Below are 23,996 nucleotides of genomic sequence, written 5' to 3' on the forward strand. Positions count from 1 at the left end.
GGGTGATGTCTACAAGATCACTTATGTCTGATGTACATACCTCATAATTACTGATTGTCACAGAACTGGCATTATTAATTCTGCTTTTAAAAGAAAAACAATAGTACGAGACTGTAAATTAATATTATATATAGCCTACAATCCTAACACAGAGAGTTTTGGGTTAAAAAATGTTAAAAAATAAATGAATGCACACAGAGATATGAATGACAGCTTTTTTTTATTGGAGTCACCTTATGCAAGACCATATAGCACTACTCCCCTTAACCTCATCCTCAGTTTGTACATTGCTAACATTGCATAAGATTATATAGAAGTGACCTATGTAGTGATATGAGAAACTTATTATTGATGTAATTGTTAGATAGCAGAATAATGACACATTCATTCCTTCTGGTTACAAGTGTGATCATCTTCAATCATGCATTACGGTGGTCTGTGGCTTATGACTTGAATGCAAAGCAAACTGGGCACTTAAAATTATTAGGCTACAAGTTTGATAAGTTTGTCCATGACATGAAATGATTATCAATGCCAAATGCTCAACCAGACAAGCAGTTTGTGAAGGGCAATAAAGGTAATGTAGCTGCTAAAGAAGAGGAGTTAAACACCTCAGACCTATCAAAGAAGGGTTAAATAAATCAAACACAATCTCATTGCAGAAAAAACAAAAACAAACTCTAAAGACCCAAATAAACCTTAGCTCTGAGCTACCATAGGTTAAGTTTTATTCTATTAAATGTGAGCATCTCTGTCATCAGAGAGGGTGGAAAGCAGATTGTCTGCAACGCTCAAGCATATAAATAGACAGAGTGTCTAATATGTATGTGAGAATATTAGTTAGCTAGCTTGGGGAGTGCTAGTTTCCATTGGTGCGGTCACACAGGTCAGACATATGTTAACATGTGTGAGGGAGTGCAAGACAGTACATAATTGGAAGGCTTCAGAATACTATCGCAAATGTAAACATAGCCTAGCTCTGGTAGGAAATCCAGTCTACTGTGATTGAACCTCTTTGCAGATCTCAAATTTTGCACTTCAAAAGCCCTTGTGTGTTTTTGTATTCATATATATTTATATACGTATTTGTGTACATCTATATTAAAAAACATGCATCCATACTTATTTCCCCAACATTATAAAACAGTTTTAGTCAAGTGTATATGTGAGTAAATGGAGGTTTTGTGTGTCATTAACAAGTATATATGTACAAAGTGTGCCAGCATTAAGAAAAGTTTACTTATCCCTGACACTAAGATCAATGTGTACAATACACATAAGACATTGGATTTTGGTCATTGGGGGGAAAAAAGGCAACACTAAATGATTATTTGTGAATGAAATATTCAACCTATCAAAAACAACACATCAAACCTGAAAACAACTTTCTATAAAAAAAAAAGTGTTCTAATGCAGTATTTACATTAACAACATCACAGGCTGTAAGCAATGTGCACAGTGTCATTTTCCACTGTAGTGCTTGTAATGCTGTGTCTGAAATCGACACAATTCAAAATGCTTAGAAGAATCTACTGCAATGCAGGGAAAAAAAAACAAACCAAAAAAATAACCACTTTTTAAAAAAAAATGTAACAGTCAACTTCATAGCCAGCCAAGTAAAACTTTGTTATTGGTTCATTAAAACATGTTCTCAGTGAAATACACCATATACAGCATGAGCTGTTTCAACCCTAACTTGGAGATCTCAGGAGTCCTGTACAAACAATGCAAAACAGAGGGTTAACATTGTCAAGATTCTCTCTTTTGTAAAGATCCAGTATAAACAACTTCCATTTGAAGCTGTGTTTTCTATACAGTGTACAAAATGTGCAGTTTATTTAAGAGTTAAATATTAATATCGAATTTGTTATTTACATCAAAATGAAATCCCCTAGATATGAACTAAAAGTCCTTCACCACTGCCTTCAAACAGTTCTAGCCCAAAAACCTCAAACTCCACAAATACTCTCCCTCAACAGACAAAAAAAAAATAAAATAAAAGAACCTAATCAAACAAGATGTTACCTCAAACCACTTAACCAAAAAGTCCATGGGGAAAATAGAAATAAAAAAAGACTGCTTTGTCTCGAGATGTTTTTTACCCCCCCCCCAACACGAAACAGGTCACTGGAGGAGACTGATGATTAAAAATTATCACTGTAAAATAGAATTTACATTTGAAAAACCTAAGATTTGTTTTAGCAGTTAACTTTAGATTTATGAACCCGAGGTTTTGAACTAAACTAGAAAATCAGAAAAATGCCTGACAGCTTCAACTTGACAAAAACCTTTACTTTACATTTAGAAAGAAAGGTTTAAGTTATTTTTGCTAAATGATTATGTGTGTAGAAGCTGAGACAATGTGTGGTTAAAAATGTAGCCAATACTTAATCCCACAGCATGCAATGACATATATATATATGTATATGTATATGTATATATGTGTGTATGTTTGTGTGTGTGTAAGTTATTGAGTTAGCAGCTACAATAGCAACACATTTACTTCTTAGTGAATGATAGGTATTGTGCATCACAACATCTGCAGCATCTTCTATATTGGCTTACTTCAGTCTATGTAAAAATTGAACTTTGATATTTCTGTTCATTCATCATCAGTAAAACCCCTGTGATAAATTACCTAATGGGCCTTTACCTGCACCTGTCACTTATGGTGATATTTTTGTTCATTCTTTTTGCCACCATCAGTAATTACGGATAAATATTCGAATGGAAGTAAAATGTCCATCAAATACAGCTGACAATATGTGTGTTGTGTAGTTGAAATTCTCATAATCACAAATCTCTGCATAACTCTTTGAAATATTTGGAAAAAAAACCTTTTATAAATTTGTTTTGGTGGTGAACTTTTTTAATTGCCCGATTCTTAACGTGTGCTAAATAAACGTACAATTCCCTTTTCAACATCTCTAAAAAATGATTGAGTTTGATACTTTTGTGTTATAAAGACCATACTGATCCCTTAACCAGACCATTGAGTTCGAGAATATAAGAATTAACTCAACAAATGACCCTGAGTGCATCATTGGCCTTTCATGATGACGGCCATATTTTATAGCATAAAACACGAATAGCTTACAATTACTTTCAATTAGCTAAAAAAAAAAAAAAGAAATTGCCGCAAATTCAAAAAAGGTCCAGTTTAAATGTACAGGCACAAATTGTCAGTAAACAGCCTTATTTACATCAAGAAATAAAAACAAAAATGGAGGGAAAAAAATAACAAATAAATGCACCCCCCCCCCCCCCCCCTTTTTAAATCTCCATTGTGCCCAACGTTCTTCCACAAAGATGATATGTTTGCATCATAACACCTGGAGCTCATAATACTGAGTCCTCTTCACATGCGAGAACCCCGTTCCTGAAGGATCTGCGGAGACAAAAACACAATGTACAACACAGTCTCAAAATTATTCAGTACTGACTCTGTACACTATGCAGAATTTGAATCATCTGGCACTTTTGTTTGACTTTTTCCCCTCCTGAATCACTTATTCCTGGCACCTTGCATAGTCTCTCCCAGCCATAAACAGTCGTGCGTTATGTATGCGCTGGCTCAATCAGACACAATGAAGAGGGTGCAGAAAAAAAACATAGGTGTGAGTAAGGAAGATAAAGTGCTGTGCTAGAATACTATGAAGCAAATGTTGAGTTCTCTCGAGGCAGGGTGCCTTTTCATGTTGGATCAACCTTGGTAAAGGGAAGAACATGTTACTGAAGCTTTCCACAGCACCTGAATGATCCATTAGCTATACCTGAGCAAAACCCCTGATTTGTAATGTAAAGCTATATTACCTAGTTTTTATTCAGCGTACATGTTCAAATTTCGTATTTGTTTTCCGAATTATTAAAGACATGTTTTCCTAGTCGAACAAGCAAAGAATGCTTGTTCACTGGGCTGCCGGTCTTTTGGGACGTATCACAAATAACTGTCTAAATGTCTTAAAGAAATTGACATAGGTAATACAGTCCCTCATTCAATATTGTTGAATCAGGGACAATGACTTAAACTGCTACAGCTCATGAATCAGCATGTCCACCATTAACCAAGGTTCTGAGCATGACAATCGTTATGAGGGTCTTATTTACACTACTGAAACAAATGGAGCTCATCCCATCTGGTTTCAAAGAGAGCTTCACCTGCAAAGAACCATTCAGTCATCAGCAGGAACCATCTGCCTTTTGATCTAGCTTTGGCTTGTAGACTCACAAAGCCAAAGCTGATTTCCAACCTGAATTCAGCCACTTCACACTGCTCTCAGCTTATTAGGTAGTTTGAGTAGTGTTAAAAGCATCAAGGAGGCAAAGCAAAAGAAGAGGGGGACAAACTAGTGTACTGCGGTAAAGGGCCTACAAGCAGTTGAGCGCTCACCAGCGAGCCATAAGTGCTCAACCCTAATCAGACTCATTCATTTCATAGTCCGTCTCGTCGTCCTCGCTCTGAGCAACATGCAGCATGCAAACGGCACAGAAGGAGACAAGAAAGACATGTTGAAAAATAATGGAAATGAATGGATGTATGTAGGAAAGGAAACCAAGGACACTAAACTACTTCAACGAATTTGAAAGTCTGAAGAGAGGATTAACATAAACAACTACATTTATAGCCTGTATGCAAAACTCAAATATGCAAAACACAGGAGCATGTACTCTCATTTTCCAAGGGCACCTTTCCACCTTCTCACTTGTCACAAATGTGCGCACATCATTAAATCACAAATAGGAGAAGCCCAATTGACATTTTGTGTAGTAATGTACAGAAAGAAGTCAAGCTCCTGGAACTAAAGTCACCTCTTATTTCGGTAGTGTTTAATCTTCCTACTGAAATAAAATGCTGTGTGAATGTAAGTGCGACTCTGTAGCTGCCTTCAAGGACAGGGACCCCACTGGGGACAAGCTGATGAGAGTTCGAATTCCTTAGGGTGTGCCACCTGCTTCACTCCCAAAGCCCTTGAGATAATGAAATACCTTGCACCACTAATCTGCAGACCTGTGTTCTCTTAATGCCTCTGACATAGATCAAACTGTGTAGATTTTTACTTCAGGTCAAGTCTAACATCTGTGGTAAAAGTTATTTTAACGCTTCATCTAATCTAAACAGGAAGATGCTGTTCAGTTATGACTTTGCTCTTTTTCTTCACTTCTGGTTATACAGGCTTCTAGTTTTTAAATGAAGGACTGAATATTCACAATGTTCCCCTTCATACAGGCTTCTCATCAATAAACTAGAGGTGCTCTCAGGCCCCCGGTGGCATGTTCATAAATGCAGTGCATTTAAAACATCCAGCACAGGCCATCATTCACAGATGTTTGCTATAGATGGATTTTCAAACCATTACACACATACACACACACACTTACCTTAGCCTTCTCACTGGGCTCACTGTTGGTCCCATATGATTGATTGTGCAGCTCCTTGGAGACTACACACAGGAACTCTGCTTGGTCTTCGTTTCCGTAGTTGTAAGAGGAGCCTATGCTGACCAGCTAGAGAGACATGAGAGCAGAGCACAGACGAAGAATTAGCCTTAGACTAATGAACAGAGCCTTGTGGTGGAAAAACAGAAGCAGGAAGGGGTTAAAATAAGAAGGCTGACCACCAAACATGGAGCACTACATGGAGACCCTACAGAGAGTCTAAATGTTTCTGCAACTTATACTTCAGAAAAAGAAAAAAAAAAACTTTTGCTTTTACTATAAATATCAAATTTGTTTTATTTATGAATATGCATATTTTGCCTTTATTAGAGAAAAATGCACAAAGCAGCATAAGCAACACAGAGATACTTGGTGAGATTTAAATCAAAGATGCCATGGTTGCATAATTACAACATACACTTAGACTCGACCAATATTTTAGAAAATATTAAAAAGCCAAACTGCATATTGAGGGCCTGCAGGACATGCCAGTATGGGGATTCAAAATAAAAACCCATTAAAGGGCAAATAAAGCATTTAATCATCAAAGCAATTACGCAGAAATCATATAATCAGTGAATTACAAAAAAGGTAATAAAACAAAGAGCATAAAGACGCAACAGACAGAAAAAAGGAGATAAGCACTTAGTAGAGAGACTTGACCACAGGAAGCAAACATGCTGGTTAAAAATCAATGGGAAATGGTGGATTTGCTTCAATAGGACCAGGCTTGTTAAGGTGGAGCTTTAAAAACTACAGTGTCTTTGACAAAGCAAATAAGTGAACAAACCACAAAGTAGCTCTCTCCCATCCATTGGTTTAGTTCCTTTTTTTCCCCCTTAACTCCGTCACTTGACTGTTTATTTTTACATGATCCAGACGGCATGTGTAGGATTTGTGTAATATCAATACTATAATAGCATCCACTCAGCTGCATATCTGTGAAACTACTTTTTCCTCCAAATATCAGATTATCTCAGATAGGAAACTGACTGGAGTGAGAATCCTAAAAATGGCACCTTCATGTGCATCGGAAAAATGACCTTGTAAAGTCTTACTTTCCTGTCAGTATAAATAAAAGCCACAGGAAACAAGAGCACAAATAAAAAGGTACAAATCATCTCAGCTATTTATGAACAAACTCCACACAAACCTTAAAAACACAAACATTTTTTTCCTGGCAATTTCTGTTCCTGAATAACTGCTTTTACTGCTTATGTGTGTGTATTCTGCAGGTTACATTTACACAGTCTGTGTTCAGGTGTGCATGTTCAGACGTGTTGCCTCATTAACCACTGCTGCCAGAGGCTTGTTGTTATCTCTCCTACACTAGGCATCAACGCAGCCAGAAAAAAAATAAATAAATAATAAAAAAAAGTCTTCTAAAACTTTCACAAAACCCTAAGGCTTTGAGCATCAAATACACCTTCATCTTAAAAATAAGAATAAGAAGACAACAACATTTGTGTACTCTTAATAGCAGCAGTAGGTCTTAAAGCTTCTCTCTTTAAGGCTGGCAACTGAGCTTTAGACTTTGCATGAGGAGTGTTTCTAGGAGTTCCCCATCTGACCTGTATAAGGAGATTAGCGAGACTCCATCACCGATGGGAGATGCACTGATCCCTTATGTCAAAGATTCATTCACACATAAAACACACTCCCTATACTCAAACATGTGGTTTCTCATTAGAGAAACTGTACTGACACTTTAAGCTGAACACAAACTGTTACTAAACTATTACCTCATAATATTTCTCTTACTAGTTAGATTACCAACCAGGACGGTAAAACACCCTTTTATAGATTTAATCTCTAAACACCCCCACTGTATTACAACATAGACCCCCAAACTGTCAACTGGCTACATCAAAGCAACACACAGAAAGCTAGTGACAGGCTTACAAACTGTGAAAGCTGATGAATTAAGAACAAAGAAAGAAAGAAAGAAGGAAAGAAAATCATAAAGAAATAAGACAAGAGAAGTCATGTTCTTTTAGCATCAGTGGTGAGCAAGCAATAAGAAATGAACACTGAAAACAATCAACCCAAAAAATAACCAACAGCTTTGTGTCTACTTGGGACAAACAATGGCCAACGGGGTGTGTACAGACATGAGGACCATGCAGTGACCAGCCCGTGGACAGAAATTTGTGAGACACACCTCTCCGCTGTTGTTTGGCAAAGCAGACTCCTCTCCCTTCACCTCCCTTGACACAATCAGCAGAAACTCTGACTGGTGGGCCCGCCCGTAACCTATACTGACAAGCTGCAACAACCAATCAGAGCACAGAAGGGATGCCCGGATCATGTATGCGGACATTGAGAAAGATTTGCTGTTTGGCTTTTTAGCCATTTCCAATATTGAGCATTGGACTTTTCTGGGTCAATGTGAGCACAGCGCGGTGGGTGAAGCACATGAAAGAGGACTGCAGTGACCTTATAGGAAGACATTTACCTGCTCAAATTTCCAGCCGTCAGACATGGTAGACACCATCTGTGTCAGCTCCTCCTCCTGGCACTGCAGCACCCGGTACACATGCTTCACCGGGACCTGAGAGAAAAGACAAACATGAGACAAATGACAACGGAATGAATTAGAAAGAATTAGTGGTTGACCGATATGTTTTCTTTACAATTTTTACAGAGCTGGGAGGCTGATATATAATCAATGTTTTGTTGTTTTATTTCCCTAACGGATTACAAATCAGAATTATTATAATTATTAAGGCTTAAAAATAAAGAGTTTCAGAAAACACAGATGACTTGCAGTCCGTGTTGAAAAAAATCTCAGACGTACTGTCCCTGAATGCCTCAGTGGTGTACCATCTATTATTTGTGGGACTCAGGGTGTCAGCGAGCCACTACTAAAATATATCAGAAACCTGGAACGTCTGGGTGAGCTGGGATATTTGTTATTCTAAGAGATTATTTAGTTTGACAACTGTTTTGATTAACTATTACATTTGCTTTTTACTATTTTTTTTTATTGCACATAAGTCAAGTGTGAGTGAGAGAAGAGGCTGCAGCACAAATATCAACTATATTTTTTCAGATCTGCTAATCTCACTCGCTGCTATCTTCAAGTGCAAATAAAATACATCCCAGTGAGTCATTTACACTGGTGCAACCAAATAATTTTTCCATTTTGATTTGTATTTATATAATTTTCAGTTGCATGTGCACATGGAATGCATATTATAGGCTGCAGCACAGGCATGAGCACAGACATCCGCAAATGCTGATAAATTAAAAATGATTCATTGGCTTGTCAATCGGTCAACCACTGACAATTAGAGAAATCGAAGGTTCACAGAAATTCATTTACCTGTGATGTTTTGCAGTCACGTTCCCTGATCTTGTCCTTGATGAGCTTTATTAATGATGTGATGTTGTAGAATTCAGCTTCTTCTAACACACCTTAAACAGTGAAAAATAAGAACAGTTCAGCTTCTTAGGGAAGTCATCTACTACTACTATTTCTAACGATCAGATTTTCTGTTATGGCATCTACTTAGGGTTTTTAGGGATGCTCTTATTTCTCTACAATGTCTTTCTATTGTTTAGATATTACAGCAAGAATGAAGTGAAATACTGAAAACAAATCTTTCAAAGTTCGTTTACAATGTGGTAATGAGCTACAGCTGACTGTATTTTGATTTGGAATACATTTCTTAACATTCATTTCATATTCCATAGAGACATTACCTTCCTCTGCCAAGTCCCTGTTAAGCACCAGTTTGCCATGCCTCAAGTAGTTAAGCACTGGCCCAAAGTACGTGGGGTCTCTGTCTATGAGATAGGCACCTGTTTCATCCTGAAAGCAAAAAGGACAGAACAGCACTGAAGGTCAAACCAATGCTTTCAACACTAATAATATTGTATTTCTACGAATCCAGTACAGAGATGAGAAAAGCACGTTTTCCACTGAAATGAGATGAATGAGCAGGTGTATCCCCCGAAACCCAATCTGTGCGTGCGTGCGCACGTTATGTTCACTGTGCATCAGTGAATTATTCAGGGGATGAGAATTACGAGATCAGCTTCTGTGTCGATATAATCTCCACGAGGGTTGAGAAAACACGCACATACAACAGCTTTGGGATATCACTTCACTATTCTCATGGGCACTGGGTTTGATCTTGATTTCTACACAACCACTGGGTATTCCCCTATTTCTGTAAGTACTGTAATTAGACCATCTTTGTCTTATGGGGGAACAGGCGGCTAAAACAATTAGAGCAGAACAGAAAAAGATTTGGAACAGCAGGCCGAATCCACCAAGGGGACCACCAGGGGAAAGCACCTTGGATTACAATCGACAATTACCCGAGTCTCATCTGATACAAAGCTAAGCTTGCACGTATGAATATGAAAATCTGTGTGAATGGCCAACTGCAGCAGCTGACATCAGTTTGGTACTGAAAAGTTGCTTAATACCATATGACATTTACTGAGTCAAATGTGCATGACATACTAAAATGCTCAGCACAGAGGGAAGGCCTTAGGCAAATTAATTGCTAATCCTCAAATGCTACAGGATGTTTGACTTTGCATCAGTTGAGTCTATAGCTTTAAGACAAATCTTGGCAAATTAGCAGTATTGCTACTCCTTACAACTTCTGACATTATTTACCCAAAAACATGGCGATACTGTCACACACTCGGGGACATGAGCAAACTTCACTGATAAACACGTGTACATTCACAGTTAGGCCCATTTCACGAGTCCAGAGAATCAACTCAAAACCCATTAATCTTTCCAATAATGAGAAAAGGGTCCCAGTGCATTTTCTTTTGTAATGAGTCTCTGAACCCTCCTGGCTGGATGACCTCCTTTCAGAGGCAAAAATATCCCACCGTAACCCAGTGGAGCTCTATTCTGGTCTCAGTGCCCCGTGTCAGTTCCTTACATTTCTGTAGTCACAGGAGTTTAAGCACAAGTACAGGTGGGTGTATATAGAAGGCATGGACAAGTCAGAAGCTGAATTTCAACAGCTCACAACATTAAAACCACACTATACATTAGAGATGATTTTAGCTTCCATGCACTAAATGTTCGTATTTCTTTCTACCACACGGCAACATGTCTCTATTCATTTGGTAAAACACCGGTAACCTGTTACTGTTCCAATATGACTGTATGACAGTGTATTGAGTGCAGCTCAAACCTTTACTACATTATCCCCAACAGTAAGTAACAAACTTTTTTCTCATCTGGAATACATATTGCACAGCTGTATCAAGCTAGCTTTTCCAGCACAAGATTACTACTGTTTCTTCATCATTATCAAATAAACCAGACCCATGAACCTTTTTCACAGCAGGCACTTTGACAGGTCACAGTAGGAGAAACACAGGTGGAAGTAAAGTTTGTTAAAGCAATTAAAAATATTATTGGCCACTCGTGTGTTTGACGTATCAAAATGTCAGCTTGACAAAAGCTCTATTCAACTTTGGTTTCACTGCACATTTTTGTCCCTGGGTTATGTGAACTCCTGCTGCAATGGCTCTGCAATAAATTATTTGGGAACCACTGCTGCAACGAGGACTTGTATAGGACTAAGCAACAAGTCGTTATAAAATTATCTGACATGCGTGGCACGACATTTACTTACACTTTAACACGTGAAAATGTTAAGCACAATGTTTTAAAGGCTTTATAAAGAGAATGCTATTCTGCTTGTTTTCCATGTCTGGATCTTCTGAACTTGAATATATTTGAAATGTACTACAAAACAGCGTATGGTCCTTTTTCTTGGAAGACATTTTCACATGTCACAGTAGTAAACAAAATTAATTACAGCTGAATTCCACTTAGGGCTTTCGTTTCATGGTTCCTGGTATTGTGCACGCTGGCTCATTGTCACACTGGGACACTTAAATAACAACGTCATTGTTGATGTTATTAATAACACCTGTGGTCAACCCGTTGTGATAAGTCATACCTTAAACTATCTGCTGTGAAAACTACTGCACATAGTCACAAAAGAAAACACGAACAAACAATCACAAAAGTATGGTTCTACACCACTGTACACTTTGTTTCCTGACCTGTTGTGCTAACTCTGCCTGTTGCTTGGCCTCTAGCCGCACATGTATCTGTGGGGGACTTGAGGTGAAAGTGACCCAGTTCAGAGATAGATGATTATGGGGACTCCGACATGGTCCCATGTACACAAGGGGGACAGTGTTTTTAATTAAAAACAAAAGACCGTGTCTCTGGGGGCCTAAGCTGGGGAGCACTAGGCAACAATGAGAGAAGTAGGGGCAGGAGGAGGGCTGCTGCTGGGATATACAGTACTGTAGACGGACAGGAAAAGAGGCAAGCTGAAGAGTTAGGAAGAAATATATTGAATTTGAACGCTGTAGGAGCAACCTGTGAAAGTGATACATCTATGCAGCACTATGATCATAGTGACAAAAATAGCTTATCATCATCTATGAAAATGATGGTGGTGAAGAGCAGAGAGCAGGCCCATCACTAAAAAGCAATAATCTATCTTGACAGACACTAAATCTTAATTTATTGCTTATGTTTATTGATTAAATGAAAATGCTAGACCTACACAGGACAGAGGCAAATCATAGAAAGACCAGATATCAAAATATACACCAGCACGTATCAGAAATACGTCATTTCAGTAGGACAGGCATGCTACGTGATGTTCTGTGGTGATCATGCAAACAAACATACAAACTAAAACCTTCTGTACGCACACACACACACACACAAAAAAAAACAAACAAACAAAAAAAAAAACAACAGTCAATTAAAGTGGGCCTAACCATGACTAAACTCAAACAAAAGACAACTTAAAATCTAGGCAAGCTAAAGTTATTCAGAACGGTGGGTCTCACTCAAGAGTGTAGTGTATTAACGTTATCATTCTTCTCCTACACACACACACACACACACACACACACACACACACACACAATGCATATCCTCCCACAGGAAATACCACAATGACCCACCCTCTTAGCGCATAATGTTTAATAAGGCCTTCTGCAGGCATCAACACCGAAAGTCTGTCCTTAATTTAATAAAATTAATAAGCATCAGCAAGAACACTATGCACACTTAAAACACAGAAGCACACTTTAAAACGGAGCTACTCAGAGCAACATTTCACATAGTAACCGTTCATAATAAGACAGATGGATAAAAGTAATTATCAAACTGCAGTGTAATACTTAAACAACAAACATCCTCACATGATGATATTCCAATTTTCCAAGACCAAGAATTTGAAAAACTGAAAGTATTATGAAATGCTGTTTGGCCTTTACTGCAGCAAAGCGAGTACAAGCCGCCTGCAAAAACAGTGCTTAAAGATGTTGCAGTAGATCTTCTGAGTCATGTGACTGTAGCTACTTAGCCAAGTGGAAGCCTGATCCTTGTAGAGCAGGAGTCAGGAGTCCCTCTGGAGTACACGCAGTAATGGCATAGTCAAAGAGGCATTCATCTTTTAAATAATACACACACATACACCACATCAGAGTTTTATTTTATATGAAAGTATTTCCTATTTTACACTGTTGTTTAAATGCATATTTGATCCTTTCACCAATGTAGAAAGAAACTTTCCTTTCCACATTTTTCAGATATGCAAAACAAGACCACCTATACATTTTCCAGAGCAATTTATGACAGGAGTGTTTAAGGCATTAAATGAACAGCTCTCCTTTCAGAAGTTCCCTAAAACCTCTCCTGCCATAAAGAGAGCCAGTTACGTAGCTTCACAGCAAGCCAGGAAATCACTGCAGCCTGGTGCTGACAAAAAGAGAAATGGGAATTACAGTAGGAAAAGCTATAAGTGAAAGATCTGTCTTACAAATGACCCAATTTAGTCATCAAATTAAAGCTGGCAACATTCTAGCTTTAAATGAAGTTGCTGTAGAATGATAAAGGCAATATATCAGCCTCAAGTCACAACCGATTTCCCAATAGGACTCCGCATTTAATCCCAGAATATAGAGCAGCAGGAGAGTATATCACTGTTAAATATTTACGTTGCCTCCCACAGTGTGCTCAGGCATGACATACAACCTGAATCTGGCATTAAAACCAGCCATATTACTCACACATGCAGCAGAGAGAACTTCATCAGGCAGCAAATGGATATGAATATGAAAAGAATAAGATGTTGAAGGAACAGGAATCTTTTGTGATGGGGTGCATGAAAAATTGATGCAGCTCTCAAAGCTGGAAGCCTGGGTCTTGAGTGGCTGTGGGCTGAGTAGTTTGAGAGCAAGAAAAGATGCCCATTGGTGTGCATCTCTTAGCTTGTAGATTAGACAATGGACAATTTTGAGAGCAATACCTGCTTATGATGCTGCGTAGTGAAATAGTGACTTCTAAATCAAGCAATGATACTTTGATAGCATTACAGCAGTCAGTCTCATTTTCAATTCTAAGAAACAATTTAGAAAATAAGACTGAGGCGTGCATGTGACAACACTTCTTCCACTTTCTCCCTGTTCTACCCCAATGTGAATAACAGGCTCCAGTCAACAACATGAATAATGCAGTTCTCCTCAAGAGTCCTGCTGAAGCACGTCAGCCTGCGTGACTGAGAACCGAACCACACATTTCCTTGGCTGAGAAACACAATACTGCATTCGACCAAAAACAGAGCTCTTCACTGATCTGTCACTCTGTTGGGCTTCAATACTCACCTAAAGGGTGGTGTTATGAGGAGAAAAAAAAAAAGAACATAAAACAATGGCCTGTTTGGTTCAGTTGCAAAAAAAAATGACAGCACATACAAAGTGGCAAATGAAATAATGTCTAATAATAACTGTCTTTTACTGCAGCTCTCTTGAAACAGACTACCTGCAGGAGAGAGCCACAGTAAAGGCTTGAGAGTCTGATACACACTTAAGACAAAGGATTTAGATGGACTGATCCTTGCTCATGGGAGGATAAACTGACAAAAAAGCAAGCCGATTATTCAGAGATTAGGATATTTGCATGAAAATTAAAGGATCTACGGTCTCAGCTTAGCTGAAAGAGGGGCAGGGGTGAAGATTTAAATGTGCAAGTTGACAAAAAATAACAGGGGCAGTAAAATGAACAATGGAAATTAGAGCATGTTAACTATGTATACAGACACTAATGTTATGATTGACACAACTGGGGTGCGACTGGGTGGTTAAAGCACACACACAGTTTAAAGGAGCAGATGGACGCACAGAGACAACACTGATTCTGGAGCACTGAGGCCATCAAAAAAGATGAGTGACTTCATCCCCAGCTCTCAGCAGCACCTCACCCCACTTGGCAATGACTTACGTACTCATTAGGCTTGCCTCACTGCCAACAGAGGCTGATTACTGCAGAACAAACCAAGCCCACTAAGAGACTAAAGACCAGGAGGATAAAAACAAACTCATCAAGCAATAAAAACTCTTATAAGTGTAGTTAATAGGTTAATTATGGCACTAATTTTTGAAGTTATCATAATCATAAATGCATAGCGTATCAGCAGAAGATTATACAATAAAAACACTTGACAGCTGAATGTTAAAATGTTATGGTACAGCCACAAAGAATAAGCAACCTGATATAAATGAATGTATTTTTAAGTGAAATGTGAGTGAAATAGAACACTAAAGTTAAAATTAACCCATAATAACCAAATAACACTAGATCGGGATTAGGTTAACAGTTATACTATAAAAACCTGAAGTAAGAAATGTTACAGTTTCTGTCACTGCAATACAAATTAGTAAAAACCTGTGGTTGCTGTCACTAAATTGACACCTCGATGTGTGCAACGCAATTCTTCGGCCACAGATGGAGAAAGTTTTCTACTACTGTGGCGACGCACAAACATTTATAAAAATAGTTAAAAGCACTACACTTATTTAGCTGAGAGGTGACACTTAAAACGACACACTTATATGAGAGCATGACCTGGCATTTGATCATTTGACAGACACATAAGGAGAGAACTAGGCACACAAGCTAGCAGCAAGATCGTATGTCATGTGGTGACTGTCGGAATCTAGCTAGCTCGGTGGGCTAATGCTAGCTAGCTACTAAAATCAAGTTAGCGCTAAGTGTTTGGGCAAACATTGGTTTTGACAAAGCTGAGAGTCGGACTAATGAAGCTGACAAGCACAGTCATTAGCCATCACAACTGCACAATGTACCACGCAAATATCAGCTATTTTAGAGGAAAGTTAATCAAGTACGCTCCTAACTACAGTGCTAACTAGCTCGACTAGCTTAGCATTTACCTTGTCGGAGTCGAGCTCGGGGTCAGCTTGGCTCAGTCTGTACAGAAATGATTTTGGATCCCGACACAGCGTCTGTCTCGTTGTTAAAAAATATGTACCCCCGACGTTTAGTCGAATCCATTTTGATGCCCCGACCCCGGCTGAAACGTTTCTCTCCGCCGGAGAATGGCCCAAACATCTCCGGTGAACGGAGCCGCTCGCCTCGGAGATATTCTCTGCCATCCCTCTCCTCGTCTCCTCCGCCCTCGCCTCTGCTCTGCCTGTGCCACGGACAGGAAATATCTAAGCTGCAGCCACGAACTTGGGAGTCCACGATTCATGCAAAGCAGGCGGCCTGTTCCTCAGCCACTCCTACTAACCCACTCCACCAGCACAGAGAGACGCTTGCATAAATTATGCCAGAGAAAAAGAGGTCCTCCCCAGCTTGATGTACTGACGCCTCAGTCTGGAGCCACGATTTCTTCTTTGTGAAAGTCTTTTTCAATTCTCTATTTCATGACTTTTCCACAGAAAATGTGCGTTCAAGTCATCAGTAGAAAGTTTCTCTTCTGTGGTGTTTGCATTGAAGTAATTTTTATGACACACAGACACAGATAATGGACCAGAACTTTATTTACATGCTGCAGAATGTGAGATACCATTGCCACTGAATGCTGCCGTTTTCACTGTGTCATGACTGTGGTTGTTAACAGAAGACAGGACACATGGCTTTATTGTATGCCTAAATCCCTACATGCTTTAATTACTGGACTACCAAGCATTAAGTGGAAAATTCATCATTCAACATCTACTGACCTAGCGCACAATAATCAGAGAGAGAATGAACAGATTCATTAAATTATCAGAATATGATTAAATCACTGAGCAAATAGAAAATGTATGATATAGTAAGAAAAAAGCTGTAAAATATTATAGTTTACAATAATTATTCACATTCAAAGGCTTTACATCTCAATACATACACAACATGGCCCCTGAACATGACTTCAATCCAAATATGATTCATATATTAGAATTTAAATAACACAGAATGAACTAGAGGCTAAACAATAGCCATCAAATAACCTTATACAAGAATAAAAATACAAAAACTGTATCCTAATATCATTGCATTACTTGCTTTAGATTTTAATAATACATCATCTGTACATCACAGTTCTAGTCAGTTACAAGCCAGGTAGAGTTTTCCATACACAATGTAACCGACTGCCATCGACTTGATTCAAACAATTTTTCTAACTAGAGAAAAACACTTCTTTAGTGCTTTCTTAACTTTATAGACAGATACAGCAATTTCATCATCGGTTATTTGGATCAGATAGATATCCTTTAACTGACATCTAACCACATTGAGCCCTGGGCCCCAGGGCCAGAGGGTGCTATTCACTTCAGTCACACTGCACACACAGACTCAGCTGAAGGAAAAGGACCTTTGGAAAGGACCTGAAGGTAATATGTCAAAAATTAAAAGCATTATGATAATACATATTGCTAAAACAAGAGCAGAAGTTAAATCAATCGCTTTAATTTCTATCGGGCCAAATGTCGGAAGGAAAAAAATAAGATGCACTAATGAGCCCAGTGAGCTCAGTTCTACCAGTTTGTTGAGGGACAACAGCTTTACTGTGATTGCTTCTGAGAATGATAGTTTGTGCATGTATCTCTGTTGATGAAGGATTTCTGTTCAGCATGGGTTGGTCAGCACATAAGATTTTGTTTTCAATGGGACGTACTGAAGATGAGCCAACTATCCCAGCAAAAATGAAACTGAATTCACACCACAAAGAAATAGCCAGTGAATGGTACAGAACAGCCAAATCATCTGATAATATTTGCCAATGCATTCAAAATTACCCACCTTTAAGCTTGAATAAACTACATTTCCAGTGCCCTAGGAGAGAGAAGCAGACAAGGCTGAGCTACAAAACTGGCCATGCAGGAAAGATAAGTAAGTTATGATTGGGAAGTACAAGCTAGTGGCATGTTTACCCATCCCCTGTCAGCAATACATCCTCAGTAACGACTATGGAAGGCTCACACTTATACAGAGACTGATTCGGACCCATGTCTCATTGCAGACCAGCACTCTGCTTGTTACATAGAGATGGTAACTGGACTGCAATAACTAAGTACCAAAAGACTAAAACAAAACAACTCTTATACCGTGGGAACATTTGGGCTCTGACTTAAAATATATACGATTTGAGTTTGGTAAACATGTGAGACTGCATCAGCTTACAGTATCTGTTACAACTATGGTGTAAATGCACTAGCAGTGGGGCCTGACTACAGCTTGCAAGTACAATGTAGGATTAGGATATGGTTTGATTAAGATATCGGGATAGGCTCTTCACAAAAGCTTGATTTTGTGTTATGGTATCATTGTAGCAGGAAACCAGTCCTTGCATTTGAGATAGTCCTAGCGGTACCCAAGTTTGTGTCAATCTACAGGCCAAGCTTGCCCTTCTTATCCCCCCTGCAGAATGTACAAAGAGCAAATGTGCATGGTGGCAGTCTTATCATCCATACATGGAAAAATGCAATAGAAGCCTCACAGAGAGCACAAAGAACAAGCAAAGCAACCCTGAATCCAAAGTTGTATTTTTCCCATGGTTCTACTCAGGAAAACAAACAAAGTCTAGATGTCAGCGTCTCTAAGAGTTTGTTTACATTGCGGTGATGAAGGGCACTAAAGAGGGTGTTACGCTGCTCAGTGATTGGCCTCAGAGCTAAAGAGGAGTGGCCACAGGAGGAAATGTGCTCCTATAGGCCAGGGTTTTGGTGCCTTTGATAGATCTTTCTCCACACTTCCTGGATCTTCTTGCACCATCTGTCAGCATTTCCACTGGGGTCCATCAAATAGTATGTTCGGTTAGGCTGAAAACATAACAGAAAAGGAAAAAACATACTGATCATGAGTGAACAGCATATTGTGAGAGTTTCAAAACAGTGGGCAAGTACCAGCATGCTGGTAGAGGAAAATTTGCTGGACAGAGAAAATAGTTACATACCGTGTGAACAAAGAAGGTTTTGAAGTTCTTGGCCTCTGGGCGTAGCTCAAGGGACCATGGAATCTCCCCTTTCAGAACCTTGTTGACAGGATCCACGTAGTACAGGTGTGGTCCTTCAGTGAGAAGCAGCTGTCTCCGTCGAGCAAACAGACCCTGCAACAGAAAGCCATACATCTTGAGGGGCTAGCTTACCAACAGAGGGGGCTGTTACACCAATGAGACTTTCCACACCACAGCAGGGATTTCCCTTTAGTACTTATGTGCTAGCAAGCAGTGAAATGCTGTGGGAAGTGACTTTACAGATGATGAGCAAACTTTTACTGGAAAAAATACTAGCTACCATTAAGTCCAGATGTCTCAAAACTGTTGACCTATTAGAATTTTTCTTGACTTAAGTTATAATGTTCGACTGAAATAATTAATTTGAAATACATGTGCTGAAATTCACACACCTTTCTTTTATCCACTGGGCCCATTTTCAGGATCAGGTTATTCTCCACAAACTGGTGCCTGTGTAAATAAGAAATAGGAGATTACTGTCACTCCAACATTTCTTCACTTAAATACATGTAGTGATAATCAAATAAAATATGGTGCAATTTAAATTTGTTTCACAGACATCAGCTAGAACCTGAAGACACTAACACAAACACCAGATCAACAGGCTGATAAGGGTACAACATGTAGGGTGTGGTTTACCAGGGGTTTCCAGTAGTCTGTTTATCCAGCAATAGCTGCTTCTCCTCTTCTGTGAACTGTAGGTCCAGCTCAAAAGAGTTGTTGTCCAAGTCATGGATGTACTGCTCAATATTGCTGCTGGATCTCTGGGGCGGTGTAGATTCATGTGGTGACAAGGAGTGTGATGAGCTGGACTGGGCCACCTGCATGTTGCTAAACTGGCTCAGGAGGTCGTCGTACTGTTGGAAATGAGAGTTCAGTCAGGGGGAAATTGCTATGCTAAGCAAACCATTACACCTTAACCTGCATATGAACGAGCAAACCATCGACAAAAATGCCAGGATTGTTAGAGAGAATGAAAAAAATCTTACATTTCCATAACAGTCCTCATCATCCTCAGACATGGCTGGCAGGTAAGGGGTGAGCTTGGGGGGTGTCTGTAGGTGTAGGTCACTCCAGGAGATAGTGTCGAAGAAGGGATGTTGCTTCAGAGGGTCATAGCCTCCCATTTCTTCACACCCAATCCTCTTGGAAGGGTCCAGTGACTATGAGAAAAACATGAAACCAGTGTGATGACCACCTGAAAACTGGCACTGTGAATGACTCACACATCACATCAACATACCAGATTTATTTATTTACAGATATCAGTGACATTTCATTTTATCTTGTCTTGAAAGAATTAATTATGATATATGATGACCTACCAAAAGCTGTCTGACAAGATCCTTGGCTTTAGGGAAGAATTTCTCTGGGAATTCATACTCCAGCTTTATAATCTTCTGGAATATTAGGTACTCATTTCTACATAATGTAAAGCACAATAGGGACAAAGCAAAAATAAAAAATGAAAAAAAAAAAAAAAAAACACACACACAGAGAGACTCTTAAAGAAACATATCACAAGTGAAATGTGGTTTTCTAGACTAATATTACCAAGTTTACCTTGCTATAGTGCTGTTGATGGTAAAGGCTAAAATAGCAATCCAATAGGATAAGCATCAATTAGTAAAAATAAACTAAGCAAAGACAACAACATTCTCTAAGTCCTTACCCAGCTCTGAATGGTGGTAAACCAGCCACCAACTGATAGATAATACAACCCAAAGCCCAAAGGTCCGAGCTAAGAAAAAACAGAAGGAAACAGAAATATAAGTGTATGTGTTGTCATCCTTATCTGACACAAGTATCTGATGAAATGAACAATGATTAGCAAATGTATCATTTGCATAATCACCAAACCTTCTTACCTCTTGCAGGCTGACTTCTCTGTTAGCAACTCTGGAGACACATATTGTGCTGTTCCAACAAAGGAGTTTGCTCTCGCTGTAAAATAAGGCATAGGCAATAAATGGAAAAAAAAACAAACAAAAACTTACATGGGTTCATAAAGATTGTCACACTCTATGCTGACAAATACAAGTAAGTTGTTTTACCTTGTTTACTGTCTGATGATAACTGTTTTGCTGTCCCAAAATCTGTTATCTGGATGTGCATGTCTTCACTCAGAAGAATATTCTCTGGTTTCAGATCTCTGAAATAAAATCAACAGGTTGTAACTTAATCATATAACCAGGTTTGAAAATATGTTCTTGCTAAGAAGAGCTAATACATAATACCAAATTAAAGCAAACAGAAATGCCATTATATATAAAAACAAACAAAGTCTTACCTGTGTATTATCCCCTTATTGTGTAAGTATTCTAGGGCACAAACTATTTCAGCTGAATAGAATCTAGTACAGGTCTCATCAAATGAACCAATTTTACGAATGTATTTCAGGAGCTCTCCATTCTTAGCGTAGCTGAGACCAAAATCTAATAAAAGCTAGTTAAGGATCAGTGTGATTGCCTCATATGCAAATAACAACCTAAGATTTGCTTCAAGGACAAAATGACAGAACCTATGTTATTAATGAACAACACACAGACAAACTGAACTTGTTAAAAGGATACACAACTTCTCATCATCTTGAAATGTGAAGTAGAGTTTGACGAAAAATGGGTGATCTAGGTTTGACATCAAATCCCTTTCTCTTTTCACGTACTGGGCTTTGTTCTCCTTCATAATATGGCGCTTCTCTAAAATCTTAACTGGAAAACAAAAAATACAGATTCAGGACATAACAATAAAAATAAAATAACTTTTGAATACTGATCATAGTGTGATTCACTGCACTCAATAAAAAAGTTGTTGCTTTATTACTTACTTGCATATTCTTTGCCTGTTACCTGCTCTCTTGCCAGTACAACCTATGGATAAAAGAACAGATATATATAATGTGACATATTACTTGACAGTAGCCCTAAGTCTTGACAGACTTAGGGCAAACTAATAATTCCTAGGGCCTGTTTCATCAATACACCTCAAATTAACTGAGGATGAGTCATCCAACTACATTAATCAAAAGAATGCTAGCATGTAGTGACATCTACCCAAGTATAACTCAGAAGCTAAATGGAATGCAAGTTACATACCGTTGAGAAGGAGCCCTCTCCCAGTATTTTGCCAAATTTGAAGTCCTCTGGCTTCTTTTTGCGAGGCTGAGGTGCCTGGGCAGCAGGCTGTGTGCGGAGGTCTGAGACCTGGCTGCTGGCAGATGCTCCTACAGCATGAGCCTCTGAGGCTGAGCCCTCCATGCTAGGACAGTGGTTACTGCTTGCGCCTGGGATAGCAAGTGGCGAGCAGGAGTCAGGGTGGTTTCTTACCATTGATGGATGCGAGCAGGAACAGATGACAAGGTTGGGCTGAATAGGCACAACATCATACTGCAACATGAGAAAGCGCATGGAGAATATCTCAGTCAGCAGAGTGAAGCAGTTATTGTTACAGATATAAAACAAAATCTATATGTGGTTTAAATACTGTATCTTCACTTTAGAAATATGATGGACTATGTATCTTAGTTAAAAATGTGTGAATTTCCCCTATGATACATGTGGGTATGATGAAAATGCAATGTGCTACAAAATGAGCAACTAACTAACCTCTTACAGAAAATTTGTGTGGAAAAAGTAAGCCTAAGAGAATCTCAATCATATAAATTAAAACCACTTTCCAAAGTCAGACATTTACATCTACTACATCTAATACTCGTAGTAGGATATCAAAACTTTAAAAAGTCAGACCACTTGAGGAGCAAAGCCTAGAAACGATATAGTCGAAGACTATAGATTATGTTCCTTCGAAGCAGTGTGGTTCAACCCTCCAGTGGGGGAGTTGTAAAAACTATGTCAAAGTCACTGTTTTCATGTGACAGCTGTACTTCCTACCACAACTGCACTCAACTCTTCCAAACTGTATGTAAATAATCAAATCGACAGTGCCGCTAACGCAAACAAACACTAAGAAACTCACCAAGCAGATGACTAAGATAACATCACGTTACAGTAACAGGCCATGTTTTTCAATATTGCGCCTGTTTAAAACGATGTTAGCTAGTTATTTTTAACTCTCTGAACTACTCTGTTAGTCAGTGCTACTGTTATTCATCTTACAACTCAGTTGACGTTAGTTAGCACACTTGGCCTAGCTTCTTCTCATTCAAAACCAAGGTGTGGCCATTTAGCTGCCTTATCCGGACCTGACTGTATGGTTGCCAACTGGCCATATAACGATCTCCTGACCCACTACTATTTGGTCAACCGTGTAATGGTTGACAGAAAACGTTAGCTAATGTTAACCATAACCTAACCCCGAGCTCTCGAATAACAACAGGCCTGAGCGAACTTTCTTTGCTAACTGTCGTTAACGCCTGCTAGCAGGCTAAAGTTAGCTCTGGTGCCTTGTCAAATAATGCCGGCCGTCGATGACAGCGAGTTATAAACTTAATGCTAACAGGCAGTCAATTAGCTAACGTTAGCGAGCCAGGTAACAGATAACTCGCTAAGTAACTTCAGAACATGATGCAGTTTTCACGTAACGCCACTTTGTCATGTTCAAAGTTAAGTGTGCTAATGCTGATGTGGAAATGTTGACATTAATGGCTTGACACTCGAACTAAACAACATTAACCTTTCCAAGCTATCTTCTAACCAAAGGTGTAACGCACTAAAGCTAATGTTAGCTTGTTAGCAAGAAGCAACAGCATCGTTCAAAAGCGCGAACCTGATTAGCCAACATTAGCCAACAGCTACTAACCACGGGAAAGTGGTAATACATCCTATTAAACTAGTAGAAATCCTGAACAAATGCGAAACCAGCACGAAGTATCTTTAAAGCCTTTTCATTGCGAGTCAAACCAGGCGTTGGACAACACAGATTAACGTAGCCAACACCAGGTGTTGTGTTAGCCAACGTTAGCGAGCTAAAGTCGCTAGCTAGTGAGTCGTAACGTTAAGCGAGCTTTGCGGCTAGCACCGCTCTTCAAATGAAGGCCCGACGTAACTATTTGTTGTCAAATAGCCGCCAGAGCGTACATTCAGAGCACCGGCTTCGAATTGTTATTCATGTTAAAGTTTCAACACTCACCAGCTGACTTGTAGCTCTTGCCATGGGAGTTTTCCACGAGTATTTATTTGGAATAAAATAATTAGAGAACCTCCAGTAATGGCTGCCTCTGCGCCTTCATTTTCGAGCTGTGACGTCGTTCCACAACAATGTTACCGCAGGACAGCAGAGGAGAGT

The 23,996-nt window shown here is 39.1% G+C and overlaps 2 protein-coding genes across 2 annotated transcripts; both read right to left on the reverse strand.

The window, feature by feature from the left end:
- Positions 1-203: 203 nt before the first annotated feature.
- On the reverse strand, positions 204-16,007 carry kctd5b (potassium channel tetramerization domain containing 5b). The gene is made up of 6 exons (XM_026351135.1): positions 15,682-16,007; positions 9,142-9,250; positions 8,762-8,853; positions 7,892-7,987; positions 5,380-5,505; positions 204-3,388 (listed from the first exon to the last, which is right to left on the reverse strand). The coding sequence occupies exons 1-6, from the start codon at positions 15,901-15,903 to the stop codon at positions 3,359-3,361; spliced, it is 675 nt and encodes a 224-aa protein (XP_026206920.1). The 5' UTR covers positions 15,904-16,007; the 3' UTR covers positions 204-3,358.
- A 268-nt stretch (positions 16,008-16,275) lies between these two features.
- On the reverse strand, positions 16,276-23,980 carry pdpk1b (3-phosphoinositide dependent protein kinase 1b). Its single transcript, XM_026351085.1, has 14 exons — positions 23,841-23,980; positions 21,848-22,138; positions 21,580-21,622; positions 21,326-21,463; positions 21,043-21,187; positions 20,807-20,904; positions 20,621-20,696; positions 20,425-20,493; positions 20,078-20,174; positions 19,742-19,915; positions 19,392-19,609; positions 19,145-19,202; positions 18,693-18,845; positions 16,276-18,558 (listed from the first exon to the last, which is right to left on the reverse strand). The coding sequence occupies exons 1-14, from the start codon at positions 23,862-23,864 to the stop codon at positions 18,445-18,447; spliced, it is 1,698 nt and encodes a 565-aa protein (XP_026206870.1). The 5' UTR covers positions 23,865-23,980; the 3' UTR covers positions 16,276-18,444.
- Positions 23,981-23,996: the final 16 nt, after the last annotated feature.

This window comes from Anabas testudineus, chromosome 19, assembly GCF_900324465.2.
Source record: "Anabas testudineus chromosome 19, fAnaTes1.2, whole genome shotgun sequence".
Classification (NCBI taxonomy): Eukaryota; Metazoa; Chordata; class Actinopteri; order Anabantiformes; family Anabantidae; genus Anabas; species Anabas testudineus.